Here is a 27,723-nt window from a genome sequence, read left to right on the forward strand (position 1 = left end):
ATTTCATAATCCATGAAATGTTTTTATGTGTGTATCATGGTCAAATAAAATACTGTAAAGTAGTTAGCATTATTAATACGTGGCATATAACAAATGCTTATTAAATATTAGCTTGTATTATGATGATTTATATCTTATTTTTGCTTATTTTTCCTCTTTCTGTTTCAAGGAGATTTGAAGCAACTTACCATGCTCTCTAGAGAAATGACTCACTGGGAACTATTCCAATGGCTGGTGGATAAAACTTGGAAGAACCACTGCCATTCTGTATTGGATGTTTAGAGAACAAATGGATACTTGGGAACGTAAAGCTTGGAAAATTCTTCTATGGATTCCTGACAGCAAAAATGTACGTATGCACACTGACTAGAGGTGCATTTAGGTAAACAAATGCTGGGTTGAATTTGGTCAGTACTAAGTGGAATACATTCTTTTACATACATTGATTGGGTAGCTCAAAAGCTGACCCTAAGTTATGAGTGGGGACCTATATTGCACTCGAAAGACCATTTGAAAATATCTAGTTTCTTATAGACAAAGTATCATTGGATGGAGGATAAGGCAATCCGTGACAAAAAGTGCATGGGCTTTGGAATCCAAATATCTCTGAATGAATTACATTTATGTCATTTCCTAGCTGTGTGCTCTTTGGTAAATGACTTCACCTCTCGAAGCCTCAGTTTCCTCATCTATAGAAGGTAATGATACCTACCTTATAAGGCAATATGAGAATTAAATGAGATAATGTATATAAAGTGCCTATCAGAGTATCTGGCACTTGATAGGTTCTCAACAGTCTTAACTGGAGTTATCATCAAGGAAGGAATTATAAAGTAGGCTATGATATTGGGTCTGTTCAATATTTTGGTAGATACAAGTGGATCTGTATTTAGTTGATGTAATATCACATCAGGACATAACCTTCTCCGTACATATAATCTGAACAATGAGCTTTTAAATTATTACTTTCGGTAACAATAGTTGACATTTACTGAGTCTTCATTTGTGGCAATCACTAGGTTAAGTGCTTTCTCTGCATTATCACATTGATCTCCATAGCAGTCCCCTAATTTGGGTGTTATTATCCCCATTTTATAGAGAAAGGAAATGAAACTTAAGGAGAAATACACTGCTTAGAGTTACCTGGCTATTAAATGCCATCGGTGGCCTAGAATCAAGGTCTGATCTGAGTCCAAAGTGCAGGCTCTTGCCACCAGGTTATACCACCTCTGAATTTGTGACATATTCTAAAAACAAAGAAAGAGAATCTCTTGTTAGATAGACTGACCCTACTCTGACTTTAGGAAAGATAAAACTTGTTGCTTCTTAAAGGCTTTAGTTAATGAATAGGGAATCAAAGATTCAAACTTGAAGCTATAACCTACTTTGTAAATTTTCCTGAAATGAGAGAAACGGTGATCTTCAAGCCAAAATTTCCACCACATGTGACCCATTTCTTACTTGCTTGTCTCTAGTTAGCCTCATGTTCTTTTTTTCACCTTGTGTCTTTTAAATGTATTGTACATGGGTTATGAACAGCACATACAGAACTGTATCTTGGCATTAAAATTCCATGAAGTCCATTTTGGGAATCAGATTACTGCACCTATTTTTAGCTCTCAACACAAACCACTCTTTCCATTATGCTTTTAAATATCCTGTGATAAAATTATATTGAAAATAGCTCTTATAGCCAAATTAAAATCCTACATTTGGTTTAATCAGGCCAGAGCCATTGACTGGCATTAATGTAATTAATTACTGAGGCAGCTATCTGCCAGGGCCTCCTTCTTCCTCTCGGTTTAGGACTACCCTCCCCATTTGGTGCTATATTTATCTGCCCTCTTGGCCATAAAAGGCTGGCTGTGTGGCTCTGACATTCTACTGCCTGACCACATGCATTATTTTTGAACTGGCCCCAGGGTCCTGTCTTTAGCCCTGCCTCTTAACTTTTTCTTGGATTCAACCTACGTGGCTTTTTCATTCTCTCATCCAGCTCCACAGTCACGTCGGAACATTTCCACCACCATCACTCCTTTGGAAACTGGTAAGTGTGACCTTGAGGCAGAAGAATGCACTTGATATTTTATGTGCTCAACAGCACTGCAGTGTGTGTGGTTTCTTTCTATCTTCTGAGCTCAGCAGTTTTCTCAAAGAGATGTAAGAATAGCAGAGAAATAGGAAAGTGGCGCTCCGGGGAAGGAAAACAAGCGGCAGGGTGCCAGTTTGTGCTGGCACAGCTCTTCTCTCAGATCAGTGGATTCTTTTAAAATTAAGCTACTGTTCCTGGAACTATAAAAAGATAATAGCTGTCTCAGATAGAACTGTAAGCGTGAGTCAAGTACTCTTTCCAAGTTACAGTTCAGTGGTTTGGTTGAAACCTGGAATGGGTAAGGTAACAAGAAATCATGTGTTTTCTATCCTCCATACGCCTACAATACTCCCTGATTACATATTAGATCAAAAGGAGTAAACTAGCTCTGAAGTCACTAGTTTCTAATTCAGTGATTTTGCTCTGACAGTGCCATGTGGATGAATGTAAGGGTACATTGGGTATTTCTAATCGGAAAACGGTTAAGCAATATTTCAGAGGCAACAAAGAGCGCCACATCATGATCCTAAAGTCAGTATTTTCTGTAAAGAATTTTTATCAGCTTTCAGCCTCTAATGCCTGTACAAAAGTATCATGTCACAGTTACAACTATGCAGTTACTGTCTCTTCCTAAATTCCCAAATTATTTTCAGGAAAAAACACAGGTCTTAAAGGAATGGAAGACAACCAAACCATCTTTCCTCCCAATACACTCTGTCATGTGTTGGGGATAATCCTCACTTACTTGATGAAGAGAAGGTAGTTGTACCTTTGTTCCAGAGGTCAGAGCTATGACAACCAGCTGAGTTGACATAAGGCCAAAGCCCGTTTACTTGTAATATATTATCTCTGTGCTTGGACTATTAAGTATTATTAAAAATAAATATATTTGGGGAAAATAGAAATAAAGAGAATGGAAAATAGAATTGAGGCAAGACATTTAAAGATTTTATTTTGTGAAAATAACAACATTTCAAGTTATTTGGGTTCTGAATTTAGCTTATAATACACAGGAAGGTCATTCATTATTATTTGGACATCATTCAAATAACATTTGCTGTGTTGCAGTGTAGTATGTATCATTACAGAAACTTACCAAACATCTTTATAAATGCCTGATCATATACTTCTATATTTACATATTCAACCCTTTTGTTTTATAAAAATGCATCTAATAATTATTCATTACACCTGATCATCATTCTGTATATTTTAGAACAGAAAATAGCAATCTATTTAAGGGTTGAAGCAAAGTTGCTTGCTAGTAGCTATTTTTTTCCTCTTGGGAAATGCCATGTAGACTGATATCTTCCATGAGCCCTAACATAAATATTTCTGGAATGAAGTTTACTGGATTTTCTTCTCTAGGGAATACATGCTGACTGTTTAGTTTAAATAAAAAGATTTAAAAAATATGGTTCTGGAGAACCTAGGGGTAGGACAGGAATAAAGACGCAGACGTAGAGAATGGACTTGAGGACATGGGGAGGGGGAAGGGTAAGCTGGGACAAAGTGAGAGAGTGGCATGGACTTATGTATACACTACCAAATGTAAAATAGATAGCTAGTGGGAAGCAGCCGCATAGCACAGGGAGATCAGCTCGGTGCTTTGTGACCACCTAGAGGGGTGGGATAAGGAGGGTAGGAGGGAGACACAAGAGGGAGGAGATATGGAGATATATGTATATGTATAGCTGATTCACTTTGTTATAAAGCAGAAACTAACACAACATTGTAGAGCAATTATACTCCAATAAAGATGTTAAAAAAAAATTAGATTTTAAAAAAAAGTTTTTTTAAGAGGTGAAAATTTTTATTAGGTGTTGAAATAAAAACACAAAAAATTGAAAACTTCTCCACACTAGTCATTTAAAATTCATTGAAATATTATTCTCTACCTGTCCTTAAAAATCACTCCTATCTTCTAAGCCAAGCATTTCTCAAACTTCAGTGTACATTGGAAACACTTTGAGAAATTGTGTAGAATTCAGTCTCCTGCTCCCCCTCTCACCAAAGATCCTCATTTATTAAGTCTGAGGTTTGGCCTGGAAATCTGCAGGACTAATGACAAGAAAACATAAAGTAATAATAAAAGGGAAACAGCTTTTCAGTTCATCGTAGAAACTGTTTTTATATTTATCTCATTGTTTTTAATGGAACTGAATTGAAGAGCAAGCTTGTCTTGTACTTTAAAAGGCTTTCTAAAAAGTAGATTTATTTTTTTAAATTATTTATTTATTTATTTATTTATTTATTTATTTATTTATTTATTTATTTATTTATGGCTGCATTGGGTCTTCGTTGCTGCGCGCGAGCTTTCTCTAGTTGCGTTGAGCAGAGGCTGCTCTTTGTTGTGGTGCACGGACTTCTCATTGCTGCGGCTTCTCTTGCTTCAGAGCACTGACTCTAGGCGTGCAGACTTCAGTAGTTGTGGCACATGGGCTCAGTAGTTGCGTCTCACGGGCTCTAGAGCACAGGCTCAGTAGTTGTGGCTCATGGGCTTAGCTGCTGTGCGGCATGTGGGATCTTCCTGGACCAGGGATCGACCCCGTGTCCCCTGCATTGGCAGGCGGATTCTTAACCACTGCGCCACCAGGGAAGTCCTAAAATGTAGATTTAAACGTGACAGAAAATGTGGCAAGTTTAGAAGGATTCAGTCCTCATTTAGAATTTTTTAAAAAGATTTGAAAAATTGATTACAACTAATTTCACTTGTAAAAAATTTGACATGCACAAAAGCATTAAAAATGGAAGAGGGGGGCTTCCCTGGTGGCACAGAAGCCGCCTCAATGAGAAGCCCGCACACTGCACCGAAGACCCAATGCAGCCAAAAATAAACAAATAAATAAATAAATTTCTTTAAAATGGAAGAGGGGACTTCCATAAAACCACTACTTCATCCAGGGTTGTCAATATGGCTGATATGCTTCTGTCAGTGGACAGATTATTCAAGATAATACAGTCTGAAGTCTCCCCTCTTTATGCTAAGCAAACCTATTTTTGACTTTCAGTAGGACTGTTAGGTCACGTTCACAATGCAAACTGCTACACTGATGACTGACTTTCTTGCTTCTTTATGTGGGAAGACTAGAAGCCTTCATGTTCTTAATGGAATTTTTCTGCCTTGACACTATACCTTTTTGAAGTATTTGTGAAATTCAAGAGAGCTTGTTATATGACAATATAAGCATCCTCCAGGGTTCAGTCCTAGGACTTTCATTCTCATCTATTTTTTTTTAGCATTGAATAGCATCTAAATGCTGGTGAGTCCCAAATGTAAGTCTCCATCCTGAACCTTTACCCTGTGTTCCAGAGTCACATATCCAACTTAATCTCTTAATTAAGTTTAAGATTAATCACTTAATCTCTCCACTCGGGTGTCTAGCAGGTATCTCAAATGTAGAATGTCTCAAACCAGTCTCCTGTTCTTCCATTCTGAACTGCTGTTTTGTTACACTCCTGGCTCATCTCAGTTAATAGCAGTTTTAGTCTTCCAATTACTCAGGCAAAATCCTTGGAGCCATCTCTCATTCCTCTCTTTCACACCCTAATCCAGAACTTTCAGCAAATGCTATTGGTTCTACCTGCAAAACATGCAGGGTCTGATCACTTCTTACACTTCCACTGCTACCACTATAATCTCTAGCCTGGACTATTGCAGTGGCCTTTATATTAATTTGCTAGGGCTTCCATAATGAAGTACCATAGACTGGATGGCTTAAACAACAGAAATTTATCTTCTCATGATTCTGGAGATTAGAAATCTGAGATCAAGGTGTCAGCTGGGCTGGTTTTTCTGAGGCCTCTCTCCTGGCTTGTAGATGGTCATCGTCTTGTGTCTTCACACAGTCTTCCCTCTGTATATGTACATATCTGTGTCCTAATTTCCTCTCCTTATAGGGATGCCAATCATGTTGTATTGGATTAGAACCTATTCTAATGACCTCAGTTTAACCTCACTTCTTCTGTAAAGATCTTATCTCCAAATACAGTCACATTCTGAAGTACTGAAGGTTAGGACGTCTATATATGAATTTTTGGGGGGATACAACTCAGCCCATAACAGCCTTCTAATTGGTCTCCTGGCTTTCACTCTTGTCTCTCAACAGTCTATTCTCAGACTCAGCAAGAGTGATTCTCAGCTCAGAACCTTCCAATGACTCCTTAGCCCTTTCAGAATAGAATTCAAAGTCCTTACAGTCACCTATAGGACACTACACTATCTGCCCTCCCCACCCTCCACCTCCCTGACATCATCTTCTATACCTCTCCCTGCACCTCCCTCACTCCACGCAGCCTCACTGGCCTATTTGCCATGCCTGGAGTACAACAGGCAGGCTCACACCCCAGTGCCTTTGCAATGGTCTTCTAACCAGAACACTTCCCCCCAGATATTCTCATGCTCAGATGTCACTTTCATGCTCAGTCATCATCATCATCCCTGATGATGCTGTTTAAATTGCATCCCATCCCACCTTCTTGTTTTATTTTTCTCTATAGCATTTAACAAGTTCTAATATACTTTACACTTTATTTTCTCTATTTGTCTATCTCTTGCAATAGATTATAAGGTTGTATATAGGGTTATCAGAGCAGGGATTTTGTTTGTTTTGTTCATCTCTGTATTTCCTGTGCTGGAATAGTACCAGGCTCAAAATAGGTTCTCAGTAATTATTTGTTGAATGAAAACCACATTGGCTGGACGCAGACTCTCCATCATTACATATTCTCTCAGATGAAGCCCCAGTCAGAATGAAATGCCAAAAAATTAGAAATATATGCTATGAAAGGTCTAAGGAAAAAGCACAATAGGGAAACTTTGTAAAGATCTCCTAAGTATTTAAAAAAAGAAGGAGAAGACAGCACAGTGATAGGAGGGGGTACATCTGGGCTATGAAGCAAGGAGTTTATTGAGTAACCAGCTAAACTAACCTTCACATCAGTTTCCACTTACTCTTTGGAACAGATAAAAGAGTATTAATTTTTACATGTTGGTTTAGATGAATTGTTCTGTTGGGTTTGTTCCTTAATAGTTCACCCCCAAACTGTTGTTTTCTTGTAGATTGCCTGGTTCCCTGGGGGCACATGATGTCTCTGCCTTTTTATCAGAAACTTCACGAGCACTATGATCGCAGCTACCGCAACAAAGACCTTCACACCACCATGAGCCAGTACCAGCAGGAGAAGAAAAGGTCGGCCATCTACACCCATGGCTCCACTGCCTACAGCAGCCGCTCCTCCGCTGCCCACCGCCAGAAGTCCGAGGCCTTCAGCCAGGTGTCCGCCACGTCCTACCAGCAGCAGGCTTCCCAGGCCTCCGAGTCTGCCCTCTCATCTGCAGTCAGTCGGAAGACTGCCTCAGCCTACGACTATGGCTACTCCCACGGGTATGTCCAAAGCAGCCTTACAAATTTAGGGCAAAGCCACCTTCTCTGAATAACTCCCCCATGTCACATTTTCTTATCTTCTTACTGGCAGCCCTACCTTTAAACCAGGTATGGAGCAAGGCCATGTTTTGGGAGGCCTGGGACTTATGTCTACGATTTCCCTTTACCTTCCTTCTCTGAGTTTCACAAAAAGCTTCACAGCCACCCTGGGGTGTCTTGCTTGAATTGCCAACTGCAATATTGCTAGAAGCAGAGAAGTTTTGCCACAAGTCGTGTTCAATATTCAGCAGCAGCAGAGCTGGGAAACCTCATTTCAATACTCACAGCAGGTTTCCTGGTCCTGAGAACATTTCAACTTAGATGAGAATAGAATTTTTTCTTTTTAAGAAATGCTCATGCAGAGTCTTAACTTCCTATTTTATTTATTTATTTTTAATTTATTTTATTTATTTATTTTTGGCTGTGTTGGGTCTTTGTTGCTGCGCACAGGCTTTCTCTAGCTGCAGCGAGCAGGGGCTACTCTTCGTTGTGGTGCACAGGCTTCTCATTGTGGTGGCTTCTCTTGTTGCAGAGCACGGGCTCTAGGTGCGCAGGCTTCAGTAGCTGTGGCTCACGGGCTTAGTTGCTCCGCGGCATGTGGGATCCTCCCTGACCAGGGATCAAAGCCGTGTCCCCTGCATTGGCAGGCGGATTCTTAACCACTGCGACACCAGGGAAGTCGTAGATGAGAATAGAATTTGAAATTCACAGACCACAGGATCCCAAACTACAGCAGAGATGGGTTCTATTCTTTCAATATATGAAAGCCAAGGTTAAAATTCCGAGCTATTATTCAAGCAGCAAATATTTTCTTTAGCCAGGGCATTTTATAAAAACATGGCCCTATCTCAGTCAGCCTAAGAATACCAGGAGCAAACTGGTACTCTGACAAAGTTAGATTTAACCCATTGCAATGAGGGAGACCACACACCAGAGGAAAAGAGAGTTTCAGTAGGATTCTAGGAAGAGTGGAGTTAAGATGCAGGTCTGGTCTGAAAAATGAATCCAGTGTCCTGCTGCTTTGGAAACAAGTCAAGCTGAGATAAATGAGGACTGTTGTATCTAGAAACCCCTTATGTGGAGCTCAGCACCTGGGCTGGGAACTGAGGCTGCTTCTCTGTGTCAACAGCAACTCCTCCACGCAAGAAAGCAATATCTCATTCTTCCTGATAAAATTTCAAACAGCAAGCCTACTGATAATGTTTGATATTAGAGAAGAAAGTTTCCCGGTGAGCCTGTAGTCACTCAAAGGAGGAGGTTATCACAACCCTCTACTGCAGCAGTGTCCCCGGGAGACACATTTCCTGTGAACCTTGAGCTTGGTTTCTCTGTGTTTGTTGTTGCAGCCTGATAAATGCTGGGCAGATAATTTCTCAGTCCAAGCCAATTTTTATTTTCTCCATATCCAGAGCAAAATGTGTCATGGGGATTAAAACACACTTGCAAGATTCATGTGATTTTATTAAACATCTGTCTATAGTCCACAGAAAGAATTGCTGAACTTCAAAACATAAAAATTCCTGGGCTATGTGATCAGTAATCACCTGCTGCCTCAAATCTCCTCCATCTGGCATAGGTTGCATTATTTGTTATAAACAGATATAATTTTGTCTTACAAAATTTAAGTCCACAAAATATCTGTTAGGGCAACTGGAGAAGGTGTTTATCTCTGGGAATTAAAAAAGTTACTGAGGAAATAATATGGTGGCTTGTATGTAAGGACAGTTTCTGAAGGCAGAAACGCCTGAATCCCTGTGGGTTTAAGCAGTACCTGATCCACGGCTGTGATTCCTGGGCACTGACATCGACCTCCTGGGAGCTTCTGCATGTTCAGTACCAGAGTCTCTGGAGTTTACCTGGAATGTGTGATGGCAACGTTCTGAAATTCCATTTCAAATGGAACAGGATCGTTTTACAATCTCACTTTCATGGGTCATGTGTGCCAGGGGATATTCGTAAGGACCTCAAATTAGCTGCAAATATGGAAATATTGTCAGTGAGGAGGTGAATTCATTTCTTTTAGCTCTTGTTTCAAATACCTGCCTTCCAAAGGAAATAGGAATGAGCACCATGCTATGTGACAGTATCACTGTGTTCTCCTGAAGAATGTCCCATACATATGTTTAAGAACCTCATTTAGGAAAGCAGCTGTCCTGTAATAGAGAAGATTATGTTTTAAATATCCATTTTCCTGGTCTGTCTGTGCCAAGTCTATAGAAAATGTAGAAAATGGGTATTTTTATTACCATACAGTTGTTAAGGTAACTCCTTGTGTACTTATTTCATTCCCTCAATGCTGTAGAGGCTACAGAGTTTTATGAATCTGTAATTCAAAGAGTTTTACTTCTTAAACTCTATTGCTAAATTTTGTTTAAATTATTTTAATTTTATACAAATTCTTTTTTTAACCACAGATGCAATATTCATATTTATTTACAATCTGATAAATTATATCTAATATTAGTAATTGAAATTTTGAGCATCTTTATATTTTATCCAGAAAACATTTGCTCTATGTTAGCTTTGGAAGACTTAGCCATTTTAACTATAAAGAGCCTCAGATAATAAACTTTGTGTAGGAAGTAGAACTGTAATTATTTTTCTATACTCGACCTCACATCTTCCTTCTTGCTCTATAAGTACTTATGTAGGTAAGTAGGTATTTATTAATGGCTTGCTATGTTTGAGCAACTCCACTTAGTAGAAATGTAGACCTAGAAACAAGAAAGGGAAGAAGATGTCAATATTTTTTCCTTTGTGTAATGCAATATAAAAGAAAAGAAAGCTAACCTAATCCCAGGGGTATTTTAGTTTTTCTTTTTTTAGACCTAGAGCTAACAGGAGCAGATAATATTCTTTGAACATTTCAAAATCTTCATAATTCCTTCAGGTTGTATTTTAGCTTTTTCAAAGTGGATCAACTTTTCCCTGCTAAATGAAGTCTCTCTCTTTGGTTGCGAAGAGTGTTGTTAATTAAAACTCGTGTGGGGTTGGAAATGCAATTCTGTGGAGTGTATGTGAACACTAGGCTTGATCTATTTTTAGCCTCTGCTTTGTAGTTAGATGTCCAGTAGTAAAGTGGAAACTATGGAGATTTATATGTGCTCAGGGCTTGGCTGACCTCAGTTAAGACTTAAGAACAATGGCTTGTTCAGAGTCAGTGTGGTTTTAGCTCAGATTGGTTTACCAATTGCATTCTTAGCCAAGGGCTATAAAATAAATTCTGGAAGGCTTATTCTAAATGCTTTTGTTCTTAGTCACAGTGAGAAAAAAAAAACTAAATTAAAGAAAGTAATTCAGGAAAACAAAATGATACAAGACTATTGTTTTATGTTAGTAATTCACAAATACTATTAGAGATTAAAGGAGAAATGGTACTCATGACCACTTTGCAACCATTAGGCAAGGGTTTTTAGCCTCGTCCATGAATAGTTTCAACAGAGTTTTGGATGATCTCAAATTATATGCAAAATTAGGCACAGATGAAATTTTTTTTTTTTTTTGCTGAGAAGGGCCCTAGCTTTTATCAGATTCTCAGAGAACTCTGTGGTTCAACAAAGGTCACAACCACTGCACTAAAAAGTCTACATATAAATATCAGACAGCCCAGTGTGTGACCTGAAGATCCCTTTCTAAGGAATTAGGATGAAATAAGGAAGATGTTTACAGGGAATGTGGTATATGGAAATCAGGGTGCCATCCTTTCTTTTGAGTAAGATGGAAGTAAAAAAGAAATATTTTGTTATGCTTGATAAGTAGAAATGAATAACTTCCAGAAAACAGAGAACAACACAGCACAGTTCTTGGGTGATGGCCCCCTCAACCCTCTGTGGTAATGGTAGGCATCAGATTCTCTGATTCTAAACAGATTAAAATCCAGCCCATATGATGCTGTTCAGCATAGCATTCTCTATATCACTTTACAGTAACTCTGAGAAGTAGAAATTATTATCCTCATTTTTAAAATGAGAGAATTGGAGGGACTTCCCTGGTGGTGCAGTGGTTAAGAATCTCTGCCTGCCAATGCAGGGGACACGGGTTCGAGCCCTGGTCTGGGAAGATCCCACATGCTGCGGAACAACTAAGCCCGTGCGCCACAACTACTGAGCCTGTGCTCTAGAGCTCATGAGCCACAACCACTGAGCCCGTGAGCCACAACTACTGAAGCCCACACGCCTAGAGCCCGTGCTCCTCAACAAGAGAAGCCACCACAATGACAAGCCCATGTACCTCAACGAAGAGTAGCCCCTGCTCGCCGCAACTAGAGAAAGCCCATGCGCAGCAACAAAGACCCAACGCAGCCAAATAAATAAATAAATAAATAAACAAATTTTTAAAATAGCACAAAAAAATGTACAAAGAATAAGAAAATATTTTTTTTTAAATGAGAGAATTGGAGACCAAAGAGATTAAATGACTTTTCTTCCTTACACTAACAAATAGTGGAATAGTGACTTGAGCACCCCAACCTACCCCAAGTCCCCCACCCTTTCTACAAGTTCCCAGTAACTCCCCTTGACTACATGGCTACCATATTTTTCTTGAAGCATCAATGTGTAGTTTTGCATTATGCTTCCTTTTCTTTCCCCTGCTTCCCCTGGAGAAACCAAGATTTAGAGCAGGGAACAATAGGTAGAAACAATAGCTAGAAAATCCCAGGGGCATTATGAATGCCAAACCTGGAACCTTACACACTCTTTAACTGTCACTTAGAATCAGACCTGGAGACTAACAAGGGCTCTGGAAGACAACAGTTTGGGAATAAGAAAACTGAAACATGAGTGACTTGCCCTGGGCACTGTGCCTAACCTTAAATTGTGCCCCTCACCTACACTCATGTCACATTGTCACATTGATTGACCCTTGGTTGTTACCCAGATCATAACCTCTTTTGAAACTTCTAGACTTTGCAGAGAACTAATGTGCTAATGTTCAAACCAGTTGTAATTCTCACAGAAGATACCAATGCTAAAAACAGAGACCACAAAACACAAACCCCTGTCTTTTATTGATGGATCTGATTACAGCAGGGCTGAGGGGGATCTGAAGACTTGCTCCCTTTCCCAACCCAGTGTGGTTTCAAACGATGCTACCCAAAGAAGTCTGCTGCCTTGTGGACATTTGTGTGTCTTGACCTCAGCTATGGGTATCGGATTAGTGTCCATTTTCTATATCTCCATTTCTAGATGTTCTAACGTAATGGCAAGTGGATAGTCTTTGGGGTCAAATAAGCCTGTACTTACATGCAATTACACTTGCGACTTTGGATATGCCTGTAAACTCTCAGTTTCTTCATCTGTAAAATAAGGAAAATGATTGTTCTTCATGTTGGCAGCCCTAAAAGAGATAATCATGTAAGGTGTGTAGTATAATAGCGGGCACGTAGGGACCGTTTAGTGAGGTTTAGGTATTGTTCATTCATTCAGTAAATATTTACTGAGTGCCTCCTGTGTGCTAAGCACTGCTCTAGGTACTTGGGATAAATTACTGAATAAATCTGACAAAGATTCCTGCCCTCTTGGAGCATATATTTTAGCATGGAGAGATAGGTCATAAACAATAAATATAATAAAAAGGACACTGAATTTAAATCATGCTAAAAGGTGATAAATGTTATGGAAGCAATAAAAAATAGAATAGGGTAAGAAGGATTAAGATATAGCCTCTTCTCTAAAGAAAGATTTAACTATTATATATAAGGAAAAGGCACCATAAGTTTCTGGGTAGCAAATACAGCATTCTGGGATTTGTCTTCCAGAATTTAAGTACTAAGAAAGTGATGAGTCATATTACTTCCTATATGACAGGAGAAGATCAGGGGAAACATCTAATGAAAGCAGAAAGCCAGTTATTCTTTTTTATTCCTCCCAGAAATGGACAGGTTTATTGCCAGTTCCTTCTTTAAAAGGCAATTGAGTTGTGTTCTGAATCCCCAAAATAAACCCTGCGTCCAAAGAGAGTAGCCTTCACCACGCATCAATCTCCGACTCTCATTGCTGTAAACCTGCAACTTGTTTGCAGAGAGAGAACTAGGAGTATCATTCCTGGTAATACCAGTTTCATACAATTGCCAATTTGTAGATCCATAGAATTGTGGAATGGCAGGAAGAGACCACAAGCTCATCTAATTCAAGCCCCTCCTTCCACAGATAACATACCCTGAGGCCCAGAAAGACGTGATTCATTCTCTGCTTCATTTGCTTTGTTTCTACATTGAAAATACTATTCATCAGGCTCTTTTGCAGGTTAAATTCAAGGTTAGATGCTACAAGATACCCCCAGAATAGCATTAATCTTCCATAGGCAGGTGAATCAGGCTGTGAGAAGGAAGACATGTCCCCTCATAGAGTGGGAATTGAATGAGTAGCCAAAGGTGGAGGAAGGGCCATGCAGTTACCTCCCATCGCTCAGAGGTAACATGTTAACTCTGTCCACTGCTGGCCGAGCAGTGAGTGTAACTGAGCTTCCCCACAGAGCTCTCTGAGCTGTGGGAGCCCAAGGAGCCCTTGCTGCAGGCTTGACCTTTTCCACAGCAGCCTTTCTAGTTGAAACAGGAGATAGCAGGAGCACCTCAAATGAGGAAGGTAACCTTCATGCAAAGTCTAGTCAACCCTAGTGACCATCCTCAGAGTGGGGTGGAATGTGGGTTTCTGGGCTGCCTTGTAAATAAGTTAATAAGGCTAACTTTTACCAACCCTGGACAATTTTCAGTCCACAGACCTAGACTCTATAAGGCATCTCCTGATATTACGGTCAAGTGTCCTGCATAATATATCTAGGAAATATGGAGTGGACTCTTTCACTTCTGCTTAAAAATAGGCCTACTCACTCAGTCGGGTTAAATTAATTTCTAAAATAGCCAGGAATGGATAGAAACTGAAGGGTGTATGTGATAACCATAAAGATTTGTCTCTCAGTGTTTTACCCACTAGCCTTTTCTAGAGCATGACTGTTCTAACATTCATGTTGAGAAGTGGTTCAGACCCCCCCTGGTATTTGTTTTTAGACATGTCTACCTATACATTAGCTGTGGCAAATTACTAAACAGGAGAGTAAAATGTTACTTGTCAGCGGAAATTTAAATAATGGAAACAATAAGGCAATAAATAGAAGAAAAAATTGTGGTTATATTACTATTTAAGTAACTAAAATTTTTTAAAAACTAAAACTGAGATATTTTGGCTTCCCTGGTGGCACAGTGGTTAAGAATCCTCCTGCCAATGCAGGGGACACAGGTTCAAGCCCTGGTCTAGAAAGATCCCACATGCCACGGAGCAACTAAGCCCGTGTGCCACAACTCCTGAGCCTGCGCTCTAGAGCCCGCAAGCCACAACTACTGAAGCCCGCGTGCCTAGAGTCCGTGCTCTGCGACAAGAGAAGTCACCACAGTGAGAAGCCTGCACACTGTAATGAAGAGAAACCCCCGCTCTCCGTAACTAGAGAAAGCCCGCGCGCAGCAACGAAGACCCAAAAAAGCCAAAAATAAATAAATAAAATAAATAAATTAAAAATAAATAAATGGGCTTCCCTGGTGGCGCAGTGGTTGAGAATCTGCCTGCCAATGCAGGGGACACGGGTTCAGGCCCTGGTCTGGGAAGATCCCACATGCCGCGGAGCAACTAGGCCCGTGAGCCGCAATTACTGAGCCTGCGCGTCTGGAGCCTGTGCTCCGCAACAAGAAAGGCCGCGATAATGAGAGGCCCGCGCACCGTGATGAAGAGTGGCCCCCACTTGCCGCAACTAGAGAAAGCCCTCGCACAGAAACGAAGACCCAACACAGCCATAAATAAATAAATAAATAAATAAATAAATAAATAAATAAATAAATAAATAAATAAATAAAATAAACCCAAAGTTAAAAAAAAAAACTGAAATATTTATAAATAAATAAATAAAAAAATAAAAATAAAAGTAAAAATGAGATATTTTTATGCTGAGAGACTGAAATAGAGAGGAAAACAGGATAACTATAAGGTAAATAATGCAAAGACAGAAAGAAAGGCCAAGGGACTGTTATTTATTATGATACTGCATGTCAGTAAATTTCAAGGATGATGTTGATCAAACTAAATTCGTGCTTGTATCTTATAAGAGACCTTTTCTGGAAAGTATATTAGTGAAAAAAGGACTCAAAGCCTCCTGCTTATCCACTAACTTTGATGTTCTCCTGAAAGTTCCTTAAGAGTTTAGATTGGGAAACAGGAGAATCAAAAGGTCAGTAGAAAGTGTTGAGGCTGACATGATACCCATACCAAAGGAGGAATGTTGGACGAAGCTGCTGTATATCAAAAGTAGACCCAAAACAACCTTTCACAAAACCCAGGGAAAGTACAGTCTTTCAAGTTTTGCAACAGGGAAAAATGCAGCTGATAGAAAGATAGAAATGAGAAAAGAGACTGCAAACTCCAAGTGCTTGTTCCTGACCCTCCAGGGGGTTCTGAAGATGAAAGAGATGGACCCTCTGATCCCAGAAGCCCTGAGGAGGAGGGGCTGACCAAATGACCAAAGACAGCCAAGAAGGACAGTTTACTAGAAGCTGACCCATAGCTCAGTAAAACCACCACCTTTTCCTCCCTTCTGGGAAACAGCTGAGCATTTTGTTTATACGCAGCAGTGCTAGGTTGTAAATATATATGAAGAAGCGGTTTTAAAGGAAAATTGTTAGAATAATAAAAATGAGTTCAGCTCCTTTGTGGCGACTCAGTAAAGTCTAATGGCAACACATAGATAAGTCAGCAATGAAAATGGAACTTCTATTTTCAAGCTTTTGCACATATCTCTGTGTCATCCTGGGATGACCTACCCATCTTTTAATGTCCAGCTCTTCCACAAAGGATTCCCTGATAACCCCAGACAGAAATTGTCTCCAAGCCTGTGAATTCAACTTTTGTTTGCTCTAATCTTTCTGCTTATCTGCCTGCCTTCCTTCTGTCCTTCCATCCTTTCTTCCATGATTGACATAATTCAACACATCAGGCCTGGTAGCATTTACTCGCCTACTAGATGGTAAAGCTCTCAGAAAACAAGTCTTTTTTTTTTTTTAATTAATTAATTTTATTTTATTATTTATTTTTGGCTGCATTGGGTCTTCGTTGCTGCACGCGGGCTTTCTCTAGTTGCAGGAGAGCGGGGGCTACGCTTCGCTGTGGTGCGCAGCCTTCTCATTGTGGTGGCTTCTCTTGTTGCGGAGCACGGGCTGTAGGCTTCAGTAGTTGTGGCTTCAGTAGTTGTGGGCTTCAGTAGTTGTGGCTCACAGGCTCTAGAGCACAGGCTCAGTAGTTGTGGCGCACAGGCTTAGTTGCTCTGTGACATATGGGATCTTCCCGGACCAGGGCTCGAACCTGTGTCCCCTGCATTGGCAAGCAGATTCTTAACCATTGCGCCACCACAGAAGTCCTATCAAGAGTCATTAATTTATCTAATTTATCTTCATATCCCCCTCCCACCCTGGCTTCAAGCACGCTATTGTGCACACAGTGGATACTAAATAAGTTTTCTGTTGAATAAATGAAATTATTACAGAAAGTTAAGGCTTTCTGTTTGAAGTGAACCTTGTTTTGCACATTCTAGAATATCAGCTGGGTTGTGTGCTAAGTTTATGTTTAACATTACAGGAAACTACTCTTTTCCAAAGCAGCTATACCATTTTACATTCACATACTAAGGTACAAGGATTCCAGTTTATCCACATTAGTTATTTTCTGTCTTATTTTTTATAGCCATTCTTTTGGGTGTGTAGTGGGGTCTCATTGTGGTTATAACTTGTGCTTACTTAATGGCTAACGATGTTGACCATCTTTTTAATGTGCGTGGTAGCCATTTGTGTATCTTCTTTGGTGAAATGCCTGCTCAAATCTTTTGCCCATTTTTAAATTGGATTTTTTTCTGCTTATTATTGAATCATTAGAGTTATTTAAATATTTTGTATACAATTCCTTTATTAATGTTTGCAAATATTTTCTCTCATTCTATGACTTGTCTTTTCATTCTTCTAACAGTGTCCTTCAAAGACCAGAACTTTTACATTTGATGAAGTTCAGTTCATCACTTTTTTTCCTTTTTTAATCATGCTTTTAATGTTATATCTAAGAACTCTTTGACTAACTCAACATCATAAAGAATTTCTCTTATCTTCTGAGTTTTATAATTTTACTTTACATTTAGAAATAATCCATTTTGAATTAATTTTTTGTATGTGATGTTGAGTAAAGTTCTAAATCCATCCCTTCACTTATGGATATACAATTGTCCCAGCACCATTTGTTGAAAAGACTATCCTTTCCCCCTTAAATTCCTTAGCACCTTTATCAAAATTTAACTGACCATAAGTAAAAAGGTTTATATATGGACTCTCAATTCTGTTGCATGGATCTGTATGCCTGTCCTTATGCCAGCACCACACTTTCTTAGTTATTATTGCTTTATAAAGAGTTTTGAAATTGGTAGATGTAAGTTCTCAAACTTAGTTCCTCTTCTACAAAAAAAAATCTTGCCTATGTAATTCCTTCATATTCCCATATAAATTTTAAGATCACCTTGTTAATTTCTACAAAGAGAAAAGTCTGCTGGCAATATAAGAATTATGTTGAAACTGTAAATCAATTTTGAAAAATGTGTGTGTTTTAACAATGTTGACTCTTTTAATCCATGAACATGGGATATTTGTTTATTTAGATTTTGTTTCACTTATCATAATAATGTTTTGTAATTTTCAGTGTAGAAGTGCTATACTTCTATGTTAAAGTTATTCCTAAATATTTTATTCTTTTTGATAGTATTGTTAATGGAATTATCTTAATTTTATTTTTGCATTGTTCATTGCTAGCAAACAGAAGTATAATTGATTTTTGTGTTTTGATTCTGTATCCTGTTACCTTGCTGAACTCATTTATTAGTAGTAGCATTTGTGTGTGTGTGCATGTGTGTGTGTTTGTATTCCTTAGCAATTTTACATGTAGGATTATATCATCCATAACTAAAGGTAGACTTGCTTTCCAATTTTTTCAATTTTTTTTTTACTAATTGCCTTGGCTATTCTTCAGTATAATGTGAACTTCAGTACAATGTTGAAGAGAAGTGGCAAGAGCAAATATCACACCCTTGTTCCCTTACTGTCTTAGGAAGAAAGGATTTAATTTTTTACTATTAGCTATGATACTTGCTCTAGATTTTTCATAGATGGTCTTTATCAGATTGAGGAACTATCCTTCTATTCCTCTTTTGTTGAGAGTTTTTAACATGAAGGATGCTGAATTTTGTCAAATACTTCTTTTGCGTCTATTGAAGTGATAATTTTTTTTGTTTTTTATTCTGTTAATATGGTATATTACACTGATTGATTTTCAATTGTTAAATCGACCTTGCATTCCTGGAATAAATACCACTTGGCTATATGTTGCTGGATTCAGTTTACTAATATTTTGTGAAGGATTTTTGTACCTGTGTTCTTGAAGGCTATTGGTCTGTGTGTTTTTTTTGTTTATTATAATGTTTTTGTTTGGCTTTGATATCAGGTAATACTGGCCTTATAGAATAAGTTGGGAAGTGTTCCCTTCTCTTCTGTTTTTGAAAATATATGGAAATGATTTGTTTGTTTCTTCTTTACATATTCCATGGAATTCATCTGTGAAAACATATGGGCCTGGGCTTTTCATTGTGCAAAGATTTTAAATTATTAATTCAGTTTCTTTACTTGTTATTGATCTGTTCTGATTTTTAATTTCTTCTTGAGTTAGTTTTTGTAGTTTGAATCTTTATGGGAATTTTTCTATTTCATTTAAGTTGTCTAAATTTTTGGCATAAGTGCATTTATCATACTTCCTTGTGAGCCTTTTAATTTATGTGGGGTTGGTAGTGGTCTCCTCTTTTATTCTTGTTCTTGATAATTTGTGTCTTCTCTCTTCATGGTTAATCTAGTGTAAGGTTTGTCAATTTTCTTGATCTTTTCAATGAACCAACTTTTGTTTCACTGATTTTATCTGTTGTTGTTCTGTTTTCTATTTTATTGATTTCCTCCCTAATCTTTATTATATCTACCTTCTACTTGCTTCATATTTAATTTTTTTCTAACTTTTACAATGAAAGCTTAAGTTATTAATTTGAGACTTTTCTTCTTTTCTAATATAGACACTTAAAGCTATAAACTTACCTCTAATAACTGCTTTAGCTTTATCCCATAAATTTTGATATGTTGTGTTTTTGTTTTCATGTAGTTCAAAATACTTTCTAATTTCCCTTGTGATTTCTTTTCCCTTGTGGGTAATTTAGAAATATGTTGTTAGTTTCCTGATATATGACGATTTTCTAAATTTCTTACTGTTGTAGATTCTTACTTAATTTTTCTGTTATCAGAGAATATATTTTGTATGGTTTAAATTCATTTAAATGGATTGAGATTGTTTTGTGAGTTAGCATATAAATTCTCCTGGAGAATGTTTAAAAGAATATGTACTTTGTTGTCATTGGGTAAAGTATTCTAGAAAGGTCAGTTGCATCAAGTTGATTGATAGTGTTATTCAAGTCTCCTATGTCCTTGCTGATTTTTGTCTAGTTGTTCTATCAGTTATTGAAAGTGGGGTATTGCAATCTCCAGCTATTTTCAATTTTCTATTTTTTCTTTCAATTCTGTCATTTTTTGCTTCATATATTTTAGGGCTCTGTTGGCAGGTGCATGTTCATTTATAATTGTTATATTTTTTTGAGGAATTGACCTTCCTATCATTATGAAATGTCCCTCTTTGTGTCTCTAGTAATATTTCCTAGTTAAAAGTATATTTTGTTTGATATTAATATAGCCACTCCAGCTCCTTATGGTTATTATTTGCATGGTATATCTTTTTCATCCTTTTACTTTAACAATATGTGTCTTTGAATTTAGAATGTGGCTCTTGTAGCAGCATATAGTTGGATTTTTAAAAATTCATTCTGACAATCTCTGCTGTTCCTTGGAGTTTTTAATCCATTCACATTTAATAAAATTACTGCTATGGTTGGACTTATGTTTACCAGTTTTGTTATTTTTTCTGCATATCTCATATCTCTTTTGTTCATTTGTTTCTCCTTCACTGCCTTGTTTTGTGTTAAATAGATATTTTTAGTGTACCGTTTAATTCCTTTCTTTCTTGACTCTATTTTTTATTATTTTCTTAAGGGATTGCTTTAGAAATTATAATATACATATTAACTAATCACAATCTACTTCAGATTTATATTAACTTCATACCAGTAAAATTTAGAAACTTTGCTCCAATATAGTTCCATTTCCTCCCTCATCCTTTGTACTATTATCATATGCCTTACAACTGTATATGTTATAAACCCAATAGTGCAGTGTGATAAGTATTGTTTTATGTAATCTTATGTCTTTCAAAGAATTTAAGAAAATAGAAATATATGTATGCTTATATATTTAACCAGTTATTTACTTCCTGGTGCTCTTTATTTTTTGGTGTGGATTCAAATTACTGTCTGGTGTCATTTCCTTTAAATGTGAGGGATTTGCTTTACCATTTCTTGTACGGCAGGTCTGCTAGCAATGGATTCTCTCGGTCTTTGTCTGGCAATGTCTTTGCTTTCAGTTTTGAGGAATAGTTTTGCTGGATATAGAATTCTTGATTTACTTTTTCCCCCAGCACTTAAATATGTCATACAAATGCCTGTGGGTTGTATCGTTTCTGATGTGAAGTCAATCATTAATACATTGTTCTCTTGTATGTGATGAATCATTTTACTCTTGGTGCTTTGAAGTTTTCTCTCTGACTTTTGCTTTCAACAGTTTGACTATATATGATATATCTACACGTGTTATCTCTTTGTGAGTATCATACTTGGGTTTCTTGAGTATCTTGGATCCATAGATTAATATTTTCATCAAGTTTGGGGAATTTTAGTCCATTATTTCTTCAAATATATTTTCCTACCTTTTCTCTCTCTCTCCTCTTTCCAGTACTACCATGACTCATATATTGGTATGTTTAATGTTGTCTAACAGATCTCTGAGGCTTTAAAATTTTTTCTTCATTCTTTTTCTGTTGTTTTTTTTTTAGATTAGATAATTTCTATCTTCAGATTCACTGATTTTTTTTATTCTTCTATATAAAATCTGTTGAGTCCCTTTAATAAATTTTTCATTTAAGTCATTGTACTTTTAAACTCCAAAATATGCATTTGCTTCTATTTTATAATTCCTATCTCTTTGTTGACAGTCTCTCTTTTTGGGTCATTATTATAATACTTTCCTTTAATTCTTTAAACATGGTTTCCGTTATTGGCCTTTGAACGTATTTCTTATTAATGCTTTGAAGTCTTTGTTTGCTAAGTCCAACATCAGGGTGCACCTGGAGACATTTTTTATTTACTGATTTTTTTCTGCTGGTGTGTGTCACACTTTCCTATTTCTTGTCGTGTTTCATAATTTTTGTTGTAATTGAAAACGGAACGTGTTGGGGGCTTCCCTGGTGGCACAGTGGTTAAGAATCTGCCTGCCAACGCAGGGGACACAGGTTCAATCCCTGGCCTGGAAAGATCCCACATGCCATGGAACAACTAAGCCCGTGTGCCACAACTACTGAGCCTGTGCTCGAGAGCCTGCGAGCCACAACTACTGAAGCCCACGTGCCTAGAGCCCGGGCTCCGCAACAGGAAAAGCCACTGCAATAAGAAGCCCATGTACCGCAACGAAGAGTATCCCCTGCTCGCCGCAACTAGAGAAAACCCACACACAGCAACAAAGACCCAGCACAGCCAAAAAAAAAAAAAAAGAAAATGGGACCTGTTAGATAATATACTGTAGTAATTCTGGATTCTGAATTTTCCCCTAAATGTGTTGTTGCTCTGTTTTGTTTTCGTTTAATTACTTGCCTAAACACATTTATAGAATCTGTTTACCTAGCACTGTGTTACTGCTGATGTCTCTGTTTAGTTTTTTTTAAAAATTGTCATTCTCATTTTTAAGCCTGAATTCATAGGGATCACCTTGTATTTGCATAGATTAATGGCCAATCAATGAATGGTCAGACACTGTGCCCAAGCATCTTAAGACAGTAAAGTTTCCATCTTCTGGCAATAGATCTGTGTGTGTGTTGGGGAGCACATTTGAAGTTCAGGTAATTTTTTTTTTTTTTTAAGTTCAGGTAATTTTAAAGTATGTATGCCCTGGATTTGCTTACCTCTAGACTCTCTTGTGTCTCCTCTGCACATGTACACAGGTTTACAGTTAGCCAATGATGTGTGGATAACCTGAGCCCTCTCCAGTTTTTTTCTATTCAGGCACATGGAGAGCTTATGAAGGCCCCCATGGTGGTTTTTTTTTTTTTTTGGCTGCGTTGGTCTTCGTTGCTGTGTGCAGGCTTTCTCTGGTTGCGGCGAGTGGGGCTACTCTTTGTTGTGGTGTGTGGGCTTCTCATTGCAGTGGCTTGTCTTTGCTGTGGAGCACGGGCTCTAGGCGTGCGGGCGTCAGTAGTTGTAGCACACGGGCTCAGTAGTTGTGGCATGTGGGCTCTAGAGCACGGGCTCAGTAGTTGTGGCATGTGGGCTCTAGAGCACAGGCTCAGTAGTTGTGGCACATGGGCTTAGTTACTCCGCGGCATGTGGGATTCCCGGACCAGGGCTCGAACCCATGTCCCCTGCATTGGCAGGTGGATTCTTAACCACTGCGCCACCAGGGAAGTCCCCCCATGGTGGTCTTATTTTTCAAATCTTCCTGTTAAATTTCAGGCTGACCTGCCAGTCTGCTGCTTGCTGCAACCGTGATTGCATCCTGTGATTGATTGAGCTGCTGGTCTTCCCTTGTTTGTTTGCCACTTAGATGGCTCGTGTTACTCACAATGTTGCTGGTTGTGGAGGTTTATCATGCTCTGCTCCAAGTCAAGTCAACCCCTCTGGCAGTGAACATTATGATTTTCTCACCTTTTCCCACCTTGGTAGAACTACCTTATGGATTGAGCTGGGGGGTGGGGGGTGGAGAAAGACTAGGCAAGAATGTCACACAGACTTCCACTTATTCATACCTGAAGTTCAGTATCTTTTTATGAATAAGCACTTGTCAGTGTAGTGTATGCCTTTGGTTGACTTTCAGAGCCCTGAATGGGTTGGTTTTGACAATTGTATCCAGTTTTATCATTGCTTTTTGGGGAGAGAAACTGCTGAACTACTCACTCCACCATACTAGAAGTCCCACCTCTGCATTGGTCATTTTTATTAGCTCCTCAGCTGATTCTGATGGCAAGTCAGGGTTGAGAATCACTGAGATAGGGTATGATTACAGGAGGATGAATCTTGATTTCACTTCATTCAATAAGTTTATTGAACACTATCAGGCAGTGCACACAGTACTGAGTATACAAAGGTAACTTAGGCCATCCACCTCCTTGAATAGTCATAGGCAATGGGAAAGATAGAGAGGGAAACCAATAATACAATATAACCGTAGGCAAATAGGGATGCGTGTCTACAGCCGATCATTTTTTCTGAAACATGCTGATAGGTTGTCATAATTTTTTTAGAAAGTAATATAGCCATTAAGTAGATCCATGCTTAACATAAGTGTGAATAAAGTTACTCATCCTGGGGAACTAGGACAACATAACTTTAAAGAACTAGCATTTTACTTCATGTAAAGTTTAATGAGTTTTTTAATGCTTTATTTTTCATTGGACTGTGATGATTTCATAACCTCAATTGATGTGAATAAATTCAGGAATAGCAAATCAACATCAGAGTCATTATGGGCAGTGTGACATGGTGTCGTGGTTTCCAAAGTGGGGAATCCATGAAGGCAAGCCATGGAAGTGTAGGAAGAAATATGAGCACTTCTGTATTTTTTTAAAAGTCAAATTTGGCCCATAAAATTTTTCTGTTGCTTGAATTTCATAAAGTGAGAATATTTATACAGCAGTATATGTGTAGAATTTATAAATAAACAGATATATACAGGTGGCATGCCCCCAATATTTTTGGATTGAGAGGACTCAGTCACAAAAGTTAGAGACCACTGATGTAGTGGAAAGAACACTAACCTAGGTGGATGCTAGTCCTAATTCACCTACCAACTTGCTGTATGAACCTGGGCAAGTTACAAAGATATTCCAGGTCTTCCACATCTATAAAATGAGTGTGGTATAAATATCTCTGAGATCTCTTCCAGTTCTGAGATTCTATAAGTAGTTTTGTTCTTGCTATTCCTGTTAAGAATAATTATGAAGCTGTAAGAGCAGAAGGTTATGTTGTTTTTGTTGTTGTTGTTGTTTGTATTTGAACTGGATGGAGGTGCAAGTCTATTTCTGAGTCCCTGGGACATTTCCAGAAAGAGCTTTCTGTACCTGGGCTACATCCCTTCTCTGTGGTGCTGCTGGTCATAGGTGTGATGATGTCATACACACCATGATACTTCTTTAAACTCTGCTAACTTTAGACATATTAAGAGGACATACCACAATTAGTAGCAGAGTACAGGTAGATGTACCTAGACACAGTTACAGACACATGGGTGCACCCATGCACACGCAGATCAATCCTTACCTATAGCTTAGTTTCCCTGCCTTCATAAATTGAAGTTCAGAAAGATTCAAGATTTAAGACATAAAGAACATTAAATTTAGGGGTTTTAAAAAAAAATTTTATTTATTTTTGGGTGCGTTGGGTCTTTGTTGCCGCACGTGGGCTTTCTCTAGTTGCTGCGAGCGGGGGCTACTCTTCGTTGCGATGCACAGGCTTCTCAATGCGGTGGCTTCTCTTGTTGCGGAGCACGGGCTCCGAGCGCATGGGCTTCAGCGGTTGCAGCACGTGGGCTCAGTAGTTGTGGCACGCTGGCTCTAGAGCACAGGCTCAGTAGTTGTGGCACACGGGTTTAGTTGCTCTGCGGCATGTGGGATCTTCCTGGACCAGGGGTTGAACCCGTGTCCCCTGCATTGACAGGCGGATTCTTAACCACTGAGCCACTAGGGAAGTCCCGTTAAATATAGTTTTAATAGTTAAAAGACCCACATTGATCCATACATATCAAGTTAAGTGTCTACTCAAAACTGACTTATAAGACAGAGTATTATTTTCAAAATTTAGATACAACTAAAAGCCCAAGAGGTTAGCAAGCCCTTATTTAGCTCTTTGATGTAACTTCAAAGAAATTTAAATTTAAAAAAAGAAATTTAAGTTTTACATATCTATTGAACTCCTCTAAAAACATTATTTAACTTTAAAATTCAATAGAATAAGATGTTAGACTTCAGTGTTCCTGGGTCATAACAAAATAGACATGGCTTTCCTTCAAATAATTAGTTACACTGATTATTGCATAGTCAGTTCCTTAAAACTTTGTTTCTCTGATTTAGTTTTGTTTGTTAACTTCGATAAATGGCTTAGCATTACCAAATAGTCTGTTGGCACAGTATTTTAACATCTAATCCTTCACACACTCTTTTTTTGTTAGGATTCAAAAGCTTGAAGAAACTTTAGAGAGCATAACAAGTGTTTGATATTTTCTAAATACTTTGGATTTTCTAAATAATACTATATAATATATGATTTTCTAAATAATACTATATAATATATAAAATCATAATGCTTTTTTTGAAGCCTTTTGTTCCAAATGAAATATTATGTGAAAACTGATGATAGTACCATGAATCTTTACCATAAAGTTTAACTATTAAAAATCATCTGCTGTGATTTACTTGTGAGAATGGAATAATCACATTCTGGCACATTCTATGTAATAAGTGAATCATTTTAAAGGTTTATCTTAAAGGGAAAATGACAGAAAAAAAGGAACAACAGTACAAGAAAAAGAATGACAAATCACAGCTGTTTTGATATAAATAAACATTGAAAATATGAGCTCATGAGAATATGACTGCAGATAGTAGAATGAAAGTAAAAAGTAAAAAGAGCAAAAACAGAAAAACAGGAGAAAAATTAGAAAATGCAAATGTTCTATAAATAGAAAAAAATGAAACAGACTCCATAATTAATTTTATTTTGTATAGTAATGGAATTAAAGGAGTGAAGGAAAATACCACTTTAAACTTAGAACTGTATTAGCACAGCCTGTACTTTGTAACCTGCTAGGGGTATAGAATGCAATCATTTTGCTGCTGCCTGGAACAGCCAGCCAGGAACAAATTTCACTAAGCCTTCCAATTGGTAACCAAGCCACAAGTTTGAATTCAAGGTTCTAACCTTTGGCATTAATGCTGATCATAGAATAAGAGCTAGATATTCACCCTAGGGGAGGGGGTAGTTAGTGGGAGAGGAAAAGGTTTGCCATTTCTGTGCTACAACTCCACTCCAGGAATTAAAGACAGTAGCCCACCCTATACTCTCAGGCTACCTTTGCACCCCCTGTACTTTCTAGAAGCCCTGCAGGTCTGTGCTACTTGCTTAGCAGGGGATAGGATTATTTGCATTATTATGTATCCATTTTGTACTCTGTATATGTACTGTCTTCTTTTGATTTAGATAATCTCTTTGCTTTTGCTAATGCTTTTTAAAGACTGGGAAATGATCAAGGTTTGGACACTTTGGAAGGTTTTGCTGTTTTAACTGGGCAGCTGGCTTTTTCCATGCCACACCACTCACATGCTTAACTTTGTCTTCAAATTTTCTCTACACCAGGGACCTTTTTAATATTAACTTTTAATTTTAGAATCAGTTCAAGTCTATAGAAAAGTTACAAGGATAGTACAGAGAGTTCCTGTACAGCTTCCTATTGTGAGTATCTTTCATTACAATGTAGACGAGAGGCTTTTAGCCTGAGCCCATGGAGTGTTCACAGAGTCCATGAACTTCTGAAATTTATGCCAAATTCTATACATTTGAAAGAAAATGCACATCATTTCATTCAAGAACTATATAGATTAAGGTTGTCCTTTTAATTTCATCAATTCTTTTCTCTAGGTGCAATCTCTGCTGTCATGTTTTCCGCTCTGCTAACACAGTTTTTGGTTTATTAGAACAATAACTACCTCCAAGTGTACACTCGCACCAGTGTGCATGGATGGGTGGATTTTTGTGTGCAACAGCACTAACAAAGGGTTCTTTATCAAACCTGTAACTTTCGGAGTCACTCTATGCTGTGTGTTCACAGAAAGTATATTAACTCTATTGTTTGATGAACTCAGTGTCCTTTCAGACGGAGTCTGTCTACACTACATAAAGGCCTCAAGTTGAACCTAGAGGCCCTGCATCAGAATTGCCTGGGCTCCCAATACA

At 38.1% G+C, this 27,723-nt stretch overlaps 1 protein-coding gene across 1 annotated transcript in view; it reads left to right on the forward strand.

Annotated features, from left to right (window-relative positions):
* Positions 1 to 1,887: 1,887 nt before the first annotated feature.
* MYOM1 (myomesin 1) overlaps positions 1,888 to 27,723 on the forward strand; it is a 137,248-nt gene continuing 111,412 nt past the window's right edge. The window contains exons 1-2 of the mRNA XM_068562692.1: positions 1,888 to 2,047; positions 7,155 to 7,479. Of these exons, the coding sequence (XP_068418793.1) occupies positions 7,178 to 7,479 (302 nt within the window). The 5' untranslated portion in view covers positions 1,888 to 2,047; positions 7,155 to 7,177. The remainder of the gene's footprint in view (positions 2,048 to 7,154; positions 7,480 to 27,723) is intronic.

This window comes from Eschrichtius robustus, chromosome 14 (genome assembly GCF_028021215.1).
Source record: "Eschrichtius robustus isolate mEscRob2 chromosome 14, mEscRob2.pri, whole genome shotgun sequence".
Taxonomy (NCBI): Eukaryota; Metazoa; Chordata; class Mammalia; order Artiodactyla; family Eschrichtiidae; genus Eschrichtius; species Eschrichtius robustus.